Source organism: Calonectris borealis, chromosome 6 (genome assembly GCF_964195595.1).
Source record: "Calonectris borealis chromosome 6, bCalBor7.hap1.2, whole genome shotgun sequence".
Taxonomy (NCBI): Eukaryota; Metazoa; Chordata; class Aves; order Procellariiformes; family Procellariidae; genus Calonectris; species Calonectris borealis.
The window spans coordinates 17,083,319-17,098,323 of record NC_134317.1 but is presented as its reverse complement, the minus strand read 5'-3'; the positions used below and the strand labels follow the sequence as shown (position 1 = coordinate 17,098,323).

The 15,005-nt window shown below is 41.1% G+C and overlaps 1 protein-coding gene across 4 annotated transcripts in view; it reads right to left on the bottom strand.

Annotated features, from left to right (window-relative positions):
- SMARCAL1 (SNF2 related chromatin remodeling annealing helicase 1) overlaps window positions 1-15,005 on the bottom strand; it is a 39,215-nt gene that overhangs the window by 14,155 nt on the left and 10,055 nt on the right. For 3 of the 4 annotated variants that reach the window (XM_075152939.1, XM_075152942.1, XM_075152943.1), the window contains 5 exons: window positions 14,077-14,257; window positions 12,977-13,127; window positions 10,008-10,166; window positions 8,172-8,237; window positions 97-237 (listed from right to left, as the gene is read on the bottom strand). In XM_075152939.1, coding sequence (XP_075009040.1) covers window positions 97-237; window positions 8,172-8,237; window positions 10,008-10,166; window positions 12,977-13,127; window positions 14,077-14,257 — 698 coding nt within the window. The remainder of the gene's footprint in view (window positions 1-96; window positions 238-8,171; window positions 8,238-10,007; window positions 10,167-12,976; window positions 13,128-14,076; window positions 14,258-15,005) is intronic. The other variant, XM_075152940.1, reaches the window with a different exon arrangement.

Here is a 15,005-nt window from a genome sequence, read left to right as displayed (position 1 = left end):
CAGAAGGAAGGAAAGAAAAAGCCTCCACTTCAGTTGGAAAAAAAAAAATAATGCTGTTTGCAGAGTCCCAGTCTGCCACTTCCCCCACTGAAGTACCTTCCTGGCATCACAGTAGCGTAGCCCAAAGGAGTGGAACTGTGGGAAGAAGGCTGGTTGGACAGCCGCAATCTGCGTGTAGAGCTCCGCGGGCCGCGACATGGCAGGGGTTCCCGAAAGCAAGATCACTCTCCTGGCAGCCTGGGAAAGCAAAATGGAGCATTGTTATCGTACAGCTTACAATATAAGCAGAATCTGCTAAGACGTCATCCCCAGTCCTGAAAGAAAATCCCAGAGCCATTGTCTGAGCACCCTAAATGGAAGAGTACTTCACCTTCCACAGATACTTTCAGCCTCCACTGCCTGAAGACACTCAAGGACAGTGCTTAAACTTCTAGGAAGCAGGACAAACCATATTGTTTCTTATTCATCATCCACATACTGTAAGGGAAGCAGACATAAATTTTTACCAGTACTTTCTGAATTGGCATTTACCTACTAGACATGTTAGTATCTTATACCTGGCTGAACATTTCATTTGGCATCAGATATCACAGGAAAATGACACACCCTCTCGGATACATCCTCACCTCCAAAATAAATTCTCTTGTAATAAACATGCCACAGCAAGCCATAAACAGACTGTCTTCCTCACAAAAGCAGAAGAGATCCAGAGAAGTAGGATTTTTTTCTTACTTTTTGTTCATTTTTTTCCTTTTTAAATTCTACTAGCAAGGAGAGAAAGATGAAGCTGCCTGAAGCAGGACCAGAAGATGCCCACCTGACAGCCACAGTGAGTCTAAGCACAGTTGGCTGGATGCTAGAACATAAGTTAATAAATACAAATCATGTAAGATTGTAAAACATGTGTTGTAGGGGAGACAGGAAGGGGGTGGGGTGGGAAACCTGTATCTAAAGTAGGTGCTTCCAAAAAGTTGGAGGGAAAAAAAGCCTCCAATATGCATTTCTATCCTCATACCTCCATTATTATCTAATTCTATTATTAGATGAGAGCTATGATTTCTACTGCTGTAAATTCACATATAGTAGTTAAATTACAAATGCCTTGTAATTTCCTGCATGGTTTAATCCTGCAGATTCATTAAAATAACAAAGAGATTCTTGAGTGACATCTGTACCAACAGCTCATTCACATTTAAATGAAAAAGAAAATGAAATTCTTTTATCGTTTCACTGAGATCTACCAGTCACCCAAATCTATTCAGATGATTCATCCACTCACCAACCAAATCTGGTGGAAAAAGAGTTCATAGATCAGCTACCGGAAATTAATTTCAGGACTCTTTATCAGCTATTTATATAGAGGTTGTAATCAAGGTGGAACTTGCCTTCTTCCTCCATCCCTACTAAACAGATCAGAAGGAAATGTGATCACCACCAGGATCAGACAATTCCCATAAACATTTTAAAAAGCAGAATATTTATTGAACTAAATAAGAGAGGTCAAACCTTTGGACATGTTGGAAGGTGAGAGTTAGTTCGTACAAGACAGAGGTGCCTATGCTGCTCAAAAGAGGGAGGAGTCACAGAGGCCAAAGATACCAGATCCCATGAGGAAACAAAGTGATAAAGCAGAAATTAGGTCAGTTTTAAAATTAAGGTAACAGTAGAGGGCAACTGAGCAGAACCTAGACAATACCTGATGCCTTGCAGAAGCCTTTGAAGAATAAACTGACACCACCCTGAGAAATCTGCTGAAACACAAGACAAGCCAGTCCCACATGTGCAAGAAACCTCCAAATTAAACTTTTTCCTCCTGGACTAACAGAAGGCCACTGCTAGGAAAAAACCAACATGGAAGTCATGCAATTACAGACAGCTCATTTCAAGTAACTCTGGATCAAGCTAAAGCAAGAAAAGTTCACTCAAAACAGACCAGGGACATATTAAATGCAGCATAAACCCAACTGTCTTGAAAGGTTTTATGCCATTCTCAAGGCTCCTCCTCTTTGCAGGGCGCTCCCCAGGAGCTACATGAGATGAGATTGGAACACTAATTCCCCAGTAGTCAAAACAATTAGTCAGGCTCCTTCCCCAATCCCTAAATAGGTATCAAAAGAGAGAATGATGAAGTTACAGGTTATTTGAATTCTAAACTTGTCCAGCTGCTGCTTTGCTGCGCGCAACTTAATTTTGAATAAATAGGGTATCTAACCACTGTAAGCACTTACCAAGGGCTGTGATACATCTCCTATAATTAACCATTTCAAACAAATCGAGAAGTAAAAAACAACAATGCCAAAAAAAACCACCCCAAAAAACAACAAAAAGCCCAGAAGACACTAGCTCCACAAGAGCTGTGAAGAACTTGAAGAAATTAATTCCAGAAAATTGTATGGAACATAGGTGGTCTAACTTACTATCCCAAGGGTCCCTTTCCATTTTAAAATCCATGACAGAAGGAGCCCTAGAGAGAAAAGAAGGAAAAAAAAATATCCTAGGAAGACAAGTTTCTGAGTGTTGAAGGCTTACTTAAATTCTGGATGAAAGAAAAAGCTTTGATTCACATCTCTTTTTTTCTAGTGGCAACTCATTTTGAATAGATGCCAATAAAGATTTGCTCCTGCAGAGAAGTCTCTGCTGATTACTGCTTAATTCTTGTTTCCGGCTGAACCTTCTGTGCTGTCAAGAGCGAGAGCTTATCCTCTTTCTTTCGAGGTCTATAAGAATAATATGGAACAACAGCACAGAAGGTAAGATTGCAGTGACCAGCAAGGACTTTCTAGCAGAACCAGATCTGTAAACAATTGATACATATTTCCACATAGGAGAACTAACATTAGCTGCTCATTAGCATTTAGGCATGAAGTTTAATCTTCCCCAGAAGCGCTCCTCTCTCTCATGTGTCCTTGTGACTGTTCTTACAGCTACTTCTTGTGAGATTGCTTAAGGGAACTCTGACAATGACTTGACTAGTGGAGACCTGTTCTGTAGTCCTCGTTTACCAAGTAACGTAAGACAATCATGGTTTTGTAGCATTACACTTGCACACAAAATACACTAGCAAGAATTAATTCCACAGCTGTGACAACATTTACAAAAATCACTTTTGAAGGTCAAAGAATAATTTATGAAATGGTAACCCCCGACGGCACTTTACTTTAGAGGTCAAAACGCAGCACCCAACTGATTCGAAGGGGAGTAGGTGAGGAGGGGGGGGTTATGCCACAAAGAAATAATTGAACATGCAAAGAGCCTCATTAACATACAATGATTGTCTCTGTGTTCAACGAATTTCACAGCATGAGCTCTGCCATATGCTAACAGACTGACATACTTTTTTAAGTAAGTGTGGCTGGTTTTGGCTGTACAATTACTAGTGTCCCCAGTTTTTGCTTACTCTATCGTTTTGAACTGCTTATTATAAGAATACCTTAACCTGTGAAATGAAAAATCTGAGAGTGGCCATAATATAATAGAGATAATCAACTGATGAAATAGAAGATTTGATAAAGGGAAAGGGTTGCAGCTGTTTTGAGGAGTCTGTTTCTGTACTTGGGTAGGATAGATAGGGCTCTGCATTTCATAAGATGATCCTACCATGGTTATTCCAAAAAATATAAATGCCTTTCCCTATTCTTAAGTGACACCTAGACAGAGAATGTGTGTCAAATGGCGATGATCAGCTATGTCTGAAGCAAATTACACTACCTCCCTATTTTGAGAAGGAAGGAAAATTGGAAGGTAAGAGCAGATCTGAAGATGCAGCCTTGAGGGCCCACAGCTTCTCCAATTTCAAGACAAAATTCCCTCTCTCACAGCAGGTGACAACAAGCAAAGGCTTATTTATCCAATCCATATGGATTTGTAATGCCTAAAGGCATCTGCTATTTTTTTCCCACTGGAAAGGGAGATTTTTGTGTTCCCTCCTCACCTTCTACCTTCATCACTGACCTATTTCCCTCTATAATTTTTAAGCAACTCCGTATTAAAACAAGCAGAAAGAGTATTAGATTCCAGCCACACAATGTATTTGGACTTCCATAATAGAAACAAAGACCCTTAACCGTGCAAACATTGGGATGTGCATCATGCTATTAACCTGAACAGCAGCTCAATAGGAACAATCATGTCAGTAATATTACCTAAATGTTGTGGAACAAAGCCCAACAGGAATAAGACCATCTTATGCCACTGGAATATTTGATTAGATACTACTTTTTATTTCTCAGTTTCTAACCCAGTTCTTCACTAAAAACTTGCTGTCATGCTTCCAAAAAACTCATCCATGTTCCACTGGGATCCTCCCCAGTTTCCACTGCCTTGCAATACTCCATGCAATTAGAGAAGAACAAAGACCATACAGCACTGTGGCTGGTCGAAGGATGTAGTATCCTTTTCACTCCAGTCCCCAAGAGATCCCACCACAGATCAGCGAAAAACTTTCTGTTTTGTTGTTTCTTCTTCATCTACACTTCTGGGGCTTTGCTGTTTTACGGATATTGGTAGCATGTATACTCCCTCTCCTATGTTCAGGTCTCTGGGCCAGTCTAACCTTGGAAGGAAAAACAAAATCCTTACAAAAGGCATACCACCATGACACTTTCTGCCTCTGAGAGAGGCAGATGCAGGGCAGAGGCGAAGGGAACAACCAGTATTGTCAGTATGCCCAGGAGAACTTAGTCCCAATCATGAGACTAAAAAAAACAGCAAGGTGACAAGTAGGTCCTATTACCGATTGCCACAGCTCTGGATTAGGGTCAGGGACAAGCCAGGCCTGACAATGGTGACTCAGCCAAAGCCCAACAGTAGGAGCCTATTCTCACTTTGATGTGTGTGGCAACAAGACAAAAGGACCACTTTGAACACAGGAACTTCTAGCCCTTTTAAGTACCATAAGAGATGCTGAAGGTGTGGACAGATCTCACGCAGCTGCTGGCACAGACTGGCCAGTGTGAAAGCTGGCTGAGCTTGAAAGCAGGATTTTTGCCACATGCCAAAACATCAAAGGACTGTTTTCTACTACAGCTTTCAATCCATCTGCAGGTAAGCACACAGACTGTGTACAAACTCTGCCACCTGGTTCAGTGTAGGCGGATAAAGCATTCTCCCCGATGTACAAGTCTGCCCACCCACAAGTTTGCACATCCACTAGGAATGTGAAGGGAATAAGAAATCTAGCCTAAACATTTTGCTGCTGCTATTTCAGCTCACCCTATCTTACTGTGGGTGTAATTATAAGTTCCTCTCAAAGTTTTGTCCAGTAACAATAAATTGGTCACAACATGTCTATATACTTACTCTAAACTAATGACAACCTGGGGCAAGCTACCAGGTAGCAAGCATAGTCATTGCATAATCCAGCCATTATAAAAGTGCACTAAAAAGTCACTTCACACTGTCACAAGCAAAACTTTCCTAAATCTCTGTCAGGGTAGCAGCTAAGTATGTCACAAAAGACACTGAATACTACACACACTGAATACTGCACAGACACACAGAGTTTGTGGGTTTTTTTAATACTAAAAAAATGTCTAGAAGTTCCCAACTGACAAACTTAGGTCACATGTTTAACACATGGTTCTGCTTGACATTTCCATACCACACTTGCTCCGCAATATATATATGAGAGAGTAGGAAAAGATGAATTATTACTGAGTAGCTAAAAATATCACTTCATTTTAAAAGCTGGTCAATGTCAGATATTAAAACTAAAATGAGGCTTTAAATGCTGTAACCATGGGTTAAACATTTCAGAGGTGGAGATTCAGCTTGGCTGTCTAACAAGGCAGATTGGAAATTAATATCCAAGGTAAGTCATCTTTATTATGAATGCATTGATATAATCCGATTATTGTGCAGTTCTCTCTAAACACTCGCAACAATTTTTATATTTTACTTATTATTCAAATGGAGAAGTCACAGGAGCAGATTCTATTGAGAAAAAAAGAATCCATTAAGAACAGATGGAAGTGACAGAAACATTTCACGTTTAGAAACATTTTAACTTAAATCTGTCCAGTGTCATTATGGACTCATAAATCTTTGTAGCATGTAAGGACCAAGGATCACATTTCTTAGGTGTTTTTTCTTCTTCTTTTCTGTCTCCAAAAGTCAGACCAAAGCTAAGCCTTCATACTTTAGGATGTTGGGAACCTCATAGGAAATATAAGCAACTATGGCAATTTCAGAAAGTTTAAAGTAGTGTAATGCTAACAACAGTTAGAAATGGCAACGCTTAGAAGGTAGTCAAGGCATGAGTTGGCTCCAGGGGCTCTGGTTACAGCACTGGCATGGCTTCACACTGTGACCTTGAGATAGGGACTGAGGTACTAGAAGCAGTGTACTTATCAAGGGCTTGCCTATAGATACAGCTTTTTTTGGTCTCTTCTAAGAGCCCCAGTACTGCTCTAATCCTTTTAGCATAAAGAAGGCAAGAGCAAGAATATTATCCTCAGCAGCAAGTTTATCAATGCCTCTTATTCAATAATCTCAAAGTATCATGTAAAATACCAAAAATACTCCCTTTTTTACCCCATTGACTATTTACTATAAAGATGACACAGTATAGTTGTTAAATCCAGTATTCAAGTGATGAAAACTCCTCATATTTTGGCAGTTCTTTCAAATACGAAAGTATTGCTGTGATGTGCTGTGCCAGTAGTGAACACAGCATCACTCACTAGTAGTTGAAGACAAAGCTGCCAAAGGGACCAATTTTAGAGCAAAATGCCTGTGTTGGAAAGCAAGGAGGACAGAAGAGTGGCTATTACAGCAAATACTCGCTTCAGAAGTTATAGACAGCAAGCAGGAGAATCAAATTTACCTGAACATCTAACATGAAACATCTGGTACTGTATGCTGTTTGCAGGTGAGATAATGCATGATATGAACATGAAACTCTTAATGCTTTCAGAAGACTGAAATTCAGTTTCAGAAGCACCAGTTCTCAATTCTCCAAGACCAGTTATGTGACAGCATAAAACTGTAAATTCTGAATAAGTTCATACAGGCGATTAACCTCCGCTTAACAGCTACCATCTTTCACTCTCATATCTTGTAGCCTGCAAATAATTTTGACAAGCTGATCCTTACAAAGCTACAAGTAGGAAAGGATGAGACTGCTTTTCAAGCATTTTGCAATGAGGTAAATTTGTTATTTTCCACCATTTTCAGACATACACCCTGTTGTATTTCAAACTGCTTATAAAATTGGACCTCCTACTTAGTTTCCAAACATTAAAAGCCTGAAGTGATTTGAAAGGCAAGAGAAGACAAGAGTGAGGCCTTTAAAGAGAACAATGAAGTTATTCAGAGATAACCACCTTCAGCTTGCCATTAAGAATCTTGCATATAAAAGTTGGTTGCTATAAAGCCATCACAGAATAAATCATCTCTTTATACACACTTGCTGATAATTGCTGAATAGAAACTGCATTTACCTTGTTCTGATGTACAGACTCTGCAGTGTCTAGAAACTACTCGTAACTTTAATCTGCTAGAGGCTACCAGGGAGAGTTTGATTCTTTGACCCCAGGACAACAGGCAGATGTTAAAATTTACATTTCTCCTGCCATCGCATACTTGAATATTGCCTCCCTTCTGTGGGCCACTTGTCTTGCTAACCTCACATTCTGCCATTTCCTACTAGTTCTGTACATTTAACCAGCAGGAGTGCTCCTGAACCCCAGCCACACAAATATTGGAAGCTTGCAGTAACAGAGTAGAGCCCAAAACCAAAGCCAAGGAAGGGACCTAGGTAATGTCATTTTGATATACAGCAGCGGTTTGTGTGCCAAGAAGTAACTGATAATGATTATTTCCATTAAACAAGCTACATTGACACTACTATATTCTTTCTACTCTCCCTGAATCCATTCCGTAAGTTTTGACATTGCCTTTTTCCCATCACCATAAAACTCATCAGTGGCAGTACCACAATTAGATCAAGGGAGCTTCTGAAGTTCTTTTGTTAGGTCTTACCATCTAACATTTGTATGGAAACAAATGGCTAAGCCAAAGACAAATTTTGCTATTGGATCTACAACGTTACCTGGATTTCCACTTGCACAAAACCAGAATTCAGCTGCTGGCTCCTAAACCTGGTAAATGGAGCAACACTGCTTTGGGAGCCTGACCTTAGCTGCTGGAGGTTTGGCACCCAGCATACGCACCTTGAGTAGAGGCATGGCAGCTCGGCATCGTGCAGTTTTTATGTTCTTTAGGAAATGAGATTCATCCTGAAACAAAACAAGCATGAAAGTGAAGACAGTTCTGATCCATAGTCCAACTGCAGGCTACAGAACAAATTCCCAGTATTCTCAGCTATCAAATATTACAATCCTATCATCCCAGAGGATATTTGAAGCACTGGGATAGTCACTTCAAATTCTAAACGAAAAGACAGCATGGAGAGTAGCAGGCTTCCTACGTTCAAACCCGCACCTGCAAGTAAATGGAAAAGAAATCAAACCTTAAAGCCATGAATCTCAAACGACTGCAAACAAGTGAGCATAGGGGGCTGGAGAGGGAAGGAGAAAGAGGAACATTATTTCCACCACTCATACTCATTTGCCCCTATGTGTCCTTTAAATGCAGCAAACATAGGAGGCCTACACAGTGCCACTTCCCTAAATAAGGGGTTAATGAAAATGATAAGGAAAAAAAGAAATCTAATTAGGATCCAACTGTTCTGCTGATAGGGCTCACCAGGTGGATAATAGCCTCCTACTTGAGACATCACCCCCAAACAGGCTTCATTTCTACTGCTGTAGCAAGGCAGAACTTAGACACAAAAAGTAATCAGCGCCCTCCAAGGGTACATTCTCATCTTTCCACGTGTGGATGAGCAAGCAACCATGCATGCAAAGACAATACAACTGCTTAGCCTCTAAGGCACAGCCTTCTCCCTCCTGATTAACAAATAAGCTACATTAATGTTCCAAGCCATCAGAAGAAGATTGGAAGAAAAAGCAGGGACGCTCAGCACTCAGTAGTGTGCTCTCATCTGTAAAAACATATACAGGGTCCAAATTTGAACATATAAACACACAGAAAGAACACCTGCCAGCTCAGGGCTGGTAAAAGGTTCCAGGACAGTAGCCCTAGAGCCCAAGTCGCTTTACTCCAAGCACCAGCATACAAAAGTAACAATCTGCATTTCCACCCTGACAGAATGTCTTGACAGAGAGGGAGCAGGGGAAAAAAATAAAAATGAAAAAAATCAATTCCCCCATGAGTAGTTTGGTCTCCGAAGAACTCCATCTATTCCCACATTCCCATCTGATGCTGAGAAACAAAAGGATTATTATGTTCCAATTGTCATGATCTTACGGACAAGTGCATATGTGTGCTGAAAACTAGACTGAGAGCATCACTCATAGTAAGCTATGTAGACGCTTTTGGTCTCTATTGATCCAAGCCCGATTTGAAACACTAGATGTTTTGAATTTTTAGTAACTGAAATCTAGAAAGATGCCTTTTACCATGGCTCTGTAAAAGGTTAAAAAATGGATTTTGAAGTAATTTACAAAAGAAATTATACAAGTGATCGAAGAAGGCTGAATGCTAATTGTCAGTGGAACACAAGCAAAGGGAGATTTTTTGATGCTTTACCCATATACTTGAGAGGTTATCTGGTTTACCGGATAAACACTAACACCACCCTGAAGTCCAATCCGCTTAAAAAGATACAATTCCAAGACTATTGTATTGACACACCACATTAAACACCTTGCTCTCCAGCAGAGGACATGCCCAACCACAATGAAATCTGAGAAGCACCATAACCAGTAAAAGAGAAAACACAGCCTCAGGAATCAAAAAGGAATTAAACTCTACTAGTTATCTCAAAAGGTTTCAGAGGAACCTCCTGCTTCTACTCATGAAGAGAGCTGTGATCACAGCCACAATTACAAGATAGTCTTAAATAAGGCCCACTTCACACTGCTGTACAACACAAAGATTACCCCATTTGCAGCGTAACTTCAAAATTTTGGTGGACCACTTACAATAATAACTACTTGGAAAGTGCTCTTAAGTTGCTTGTCCATCTTGCTGAGGAGGTCAAAGCTGATGATGTTGATCAAGCTTGCTGTTAGGTTGTCTTTGCCAGTCACTATGACATTGGTGCTACCTGGACTCAAGGATGGAAGCCACCTGTGAAATGCCTGGAGGAAGAGGAAAGCAATTAATTGCATTCTTATGTCCTTTGTTGGGATCCCAATGCACTTCACAGAGCATCCTCATGAATGCTCAGAACGTGGAGCCACCCCACCCGCCATTAGACATCAGCTGGGAGCACAGTAAGGGTAAGCAGCCTTCCCAAGGCAAAAACTCTAGTAATGGGAAGATCAAGAACAGAACTCAGGCTATAAGGCCAAATCTAACTTGCACAGCTAGGAAGGCTCAAACATGCTCTCTTCTTGCATCTTACTGAAAAAAAAAAACTAATCTGTAGTAAAAATGTGTATAACTTCCTGACAATGTTACCTGCTATGCTCAGAGCCAGAGAATGCAGTGACCAGTACTGACAGGGAAATTTAGTTTTCCCACTCAACAGGAACCCTCAGGCTGTGAAACACAGACTTCTAAGCAGTAAACATCTCTCAGTATAGCAATGTTTACTCTACAATAAGGATGAAGTACAACTCATCCAGATCAACAAAAAACTCTTCCACTACCTCTCCTTCTTAAAAAGTCTACAAAAAAAAAACCGAACTAAACAAACAAAATGAAAAGATCAAGTTGACAACACACCAGCTGCTCTATGACAGCAGCTGAAATACATGTGGTGATAGTCATTCAAATCAACCTCTTGAAATCCTCCACACACCAGAGCAAGATATCCTCCCCCAAACCCATCTGTTAGCTACTGAGCACCCACCATTTCCCTTGTAATTGTGTCCCTAGTGACACCAACCTCTCCGCAACATTTGAGTTCTGCTGATGTTGCTCTGCAGAGAACTGGCTGGGGCTTTAGCAATCAGGATCTGGTCTCTACAGAAATGTATCCAAGGAGTGGTGATGGGAAATGGCATCTCTGCCTCCAGGCTCTTCACTTGTGGAAATTCCCCAAGTCTCATTACTCTCCTCTGTTCAGCAACCACATGCAGCAGCCAAAGGAGTTAAATGTGAGCTTCCCACATTTCTCAGTATGTGCAAAACTAACAATTAACTATCCTTCACCACTTATGGTAAGCACCACAACCAAAATGGGCCAACATGCAGGCAAGGTTAGATCCCAACCAAAAAATATGTGGCTCACGCTAATTCAAAACTTAGACAATGGTGGCAGCAGTGGGAAAGTATCTAGAAGCTCCTAGCTGTACTGCCCTCTCCTTTTATAAAGGACACGTGACTAATTCACACCATAAAAGTGATCCTGTATTTCTCACTTGATGCTGACCTTTGTCCACAAGAAGTGCTTTGAAACTGCCCTGACCATTATTTATATAAGTTTCAATGCTGAACTCAAATGCACATGGCTGCAGTACTTCTCACACAAAAGAACCTCACATCTTCCTGCTAGCTTCCTATGGCACCTTGAATATAAAGGCATTCAGTGGCCGGAACCCAGAAAGCCAAAATAAAATGCTGACAACTCTGAGATGAAGACAATTTCTGGCAATTCAGCTCCAGAGACATCACAAAAGCTTCTACCATTACAGTAAAACACATCTGTGCAAGAATGAACTGAGTAGATTACAGACCATAATAAAGTCCACCTTCTTCCACTTTCTGTGACACAGTTTTCTTAGACCTGCATCCTTCACATACCCACAAAGCAACACAGATCTTTCTAAAGCAAATATCCTAACAAAACATCTCCCACAACAGCCTCCTGGAGAGTCGGTAGTAGGGGAAGAAAGGAAATCAGGCACTCAAAGGGGGAAAAAAAAAAAAAAAAGTACTCATATTGCTTAAATCTCTTGAAGCAGGAGGTAGGAGTTCAGCTGCAGGTGCCCTGTACTTCAGGAAACCAGGCCCCAAATTGTTCCCGCTAGATATCCCACAGAAGCCATGGATTCAGGTTAGGTGTTGACCCAGAGGTCTACAGGCCTTTGAAATATCAAACATTATGAGCATCGCTCCCTTGTTGAGCAAACAATTTTCTTTTCTTGTCACCCAACATTTTGTTGCACTACTGGACGTGAAAACACAAGCCAAGCTGCTCTAACAACCTGTTACAGCACAAAACCAGCAAATTCCAACCAATACACTTCTCATCAATGCAATATTCCAGGGAAAGTTAAACTCCCACTCTCTCCTGCTCAGGCATGAAATCACTGACCTAAAACCTCTGGCTCACTTTTTTCTCCCACAGTGAACATTTCACTAGCCTATGGCAACCCAACAGCCTCAGTGTACAAGTCATGACAATGATTTATTTCAAGATACATTTCCCGACCATGCAAGCTTTCTTGAGCTTCTGATCAACATTAATAAAGGACTCAGAGGAGTCAGCAGCATGCAGTGGACAGGCCAAAAGACATATTATGACAGACACTTAATGATGATAATGGGCGTCTTGAACCAAGCGGAGAATCCCAGCATCTGGGCTTCTATTCCAGCCAAGGGACTGGCAAATACTGCTACGAAGGGCTTGAATACAACAGACAATTGCTTGAATGCAACTATTGTCTTTGACACTGATGAGTAAAACACCCCCTTGGAACCAGCTGATTTGCAGGAACAAAGTTAACAGAGGGTCAGAGGAGATATTTTCTTTAGATCTCCCTCTTTCCAACAGATCAGCTGGACCACAAAAAGAAAATCAGCCAATAAAAGAAAATCAGCATATATCATACAGTCAATGCCAAGCAATTTCCCCCGCTCAACTTTCTAAATGAGTACAAATTTTAGTTTCTTCCCCTTAATATACATTTTTTTTTAATTTTAACTTGTACAGAGTGCCACACAGCATAACCATCACACATGCCCTCTACTGGCCACCTGCACATGCTCAAGCTCACAGTACCTCTGCCCATGTAAACCTCACGGAAGAAGGGGTCACCACCAGCAAGGGCCATTCCTTTCGGTAATATGCAGCAATGCAGATTGCCTGGATGGTCTTGCCCAAGCCCATGTCATCCGCAAGAAGTAAACGTCCATTTCTTAAAATGGCAAAACTGGGGAAAAAAGAGAGGGGGAAATAAGTAAGAGTCAAGAAATGGGTTATTATCTGTCCTGGCAGCCAAGAAGAGCACAACTCATCATCAAGCCTATAATTTGGATCACCTGGAAGCGATCTGGGTTCTTCAGTAAACCTGGATCTTCTCCCTTGGTCTTAACACAAGTAAGCAGATCTCACAAATCTCTTAAAGCTTGGAAGCTCTTGAATAGAGTGGTTCAGCCCAGTCCTTAGAGACTTTGATTTCATATGAGGAATAGTCTTAAGACCTTACAATTATTTAAAGCACATTCTTTCCATGATATTACTCACATTCTGTCCCAGAGTTCATCCTGGCTGAGCTAAGAAAATACTATTAATAACAATGCCACTTTAACACCAGTAAGTACAGACTTTCCTGGATTGCATCTTGAAGTCAACAACTAATGACCATATACGATGGGGGCAGGGACATTTAAAAGTTTATCTCTACATATGAGTCATTTTAAATCTTTCAGGGCCTAGGTCCCATTTCCTGGCACTTTCCCATGTGTAGTTAATATTTAAAAAACAACAACAACAAAAGAGATGCACCTGGGGGAAAATAAAATTATGACCTTACAAAATAAAAAAAACATATGACAATTAGGCACATACTGAATCACAAGAGGGAGATCAGAGATGTCTCATTCGAACAGTTTTATGAGACTAGCAAAATGCTACTTTCCTCCTGACTCATGATGAAGAATTCTAGCTAAAAAAAAAAAAACAACAAACAAAAAAACCCAAACAACAAAACAAACCATACCATACCAAACGACCAAGAGCCCAGAGTGCCAGAGCGTAACAGCCCAAGACTCTGGAGAAACGTGGAGCCCTCCATGGAAGAGAACACAGCCTCGGCACCAATATAAAGTACACAATTCTAGGCAAGAACTAGCTTTTAACAGCATGCAAAAAGGACATACTTCACACCTTCCCGCTGAAAGGGCATGAGGCTCGTCACAATTTTGGAGTCCACTACTGAAAGGTCAGCATCAGGAACGTCTGTCTGTGATGTAGATCTCTGTATTTGAGCAGCAAAGGTTTGTATTACTGCCTCAGGCAGTGGCTCCACTTCTACTGACACAAGGCTCTGTAACACTTCCACTGCAAAGAACAGAGCAGTTTATTATCAGAAGGGGCAACATACACACAACTTACACTATGGATGTCAGGGCACAACCCCCACCAACAATATTATTTCCTATCCTGAAACAGCTCAAGAAAGCACTGCATCACGCACAGGTGTTGGCCTGGCCTCCTCCCTGAAGTCTATTTCAGAACCACATGATGAAGCACATCTCCTCCCCTCGTATTTAGACTTGGTTATAAAAAACTGAAAGTCTGATGCTACCATTCAGAGATGATTGCTACTAATACAGCTGGAGCTGGATTATTCACACTGAGGGCAGCTTAGGGCATACTTTACTCAGAAATAAAAGTACGGATGTGAACAAAAGAGCTCCTGAAGCCTAGAAGGCAGAGGCATCTTTATCTTGACCTTGGCATTCTGCATTAAACACCTCTGAGGTCTCCACCATCCCTGAGTGATCAGGAGTGACCTGAGACACAGTTACCTAAAGAAGATCATACATCTTCAGCTTTGAAAACTCTCTTCTCCTCCTGTTCCCCAAATTCACACAGGTTTGGCTCTGTCTCCACTTTATCACCTCATTTACCATGTTTCGATAACAAAACAGGAATCACCTCAAGACTCAGAGAAACTGCTCTTGTACCACCATCAGCGGTGCTCTGACAAACATCCTTCAGGGACATGGTACCAACAGCAACTCCCTGCTCAGCTGGTGTCCACTACTGTTCTCCTGGACAGAAGTAGTTTGTGGGCCAGAACCAG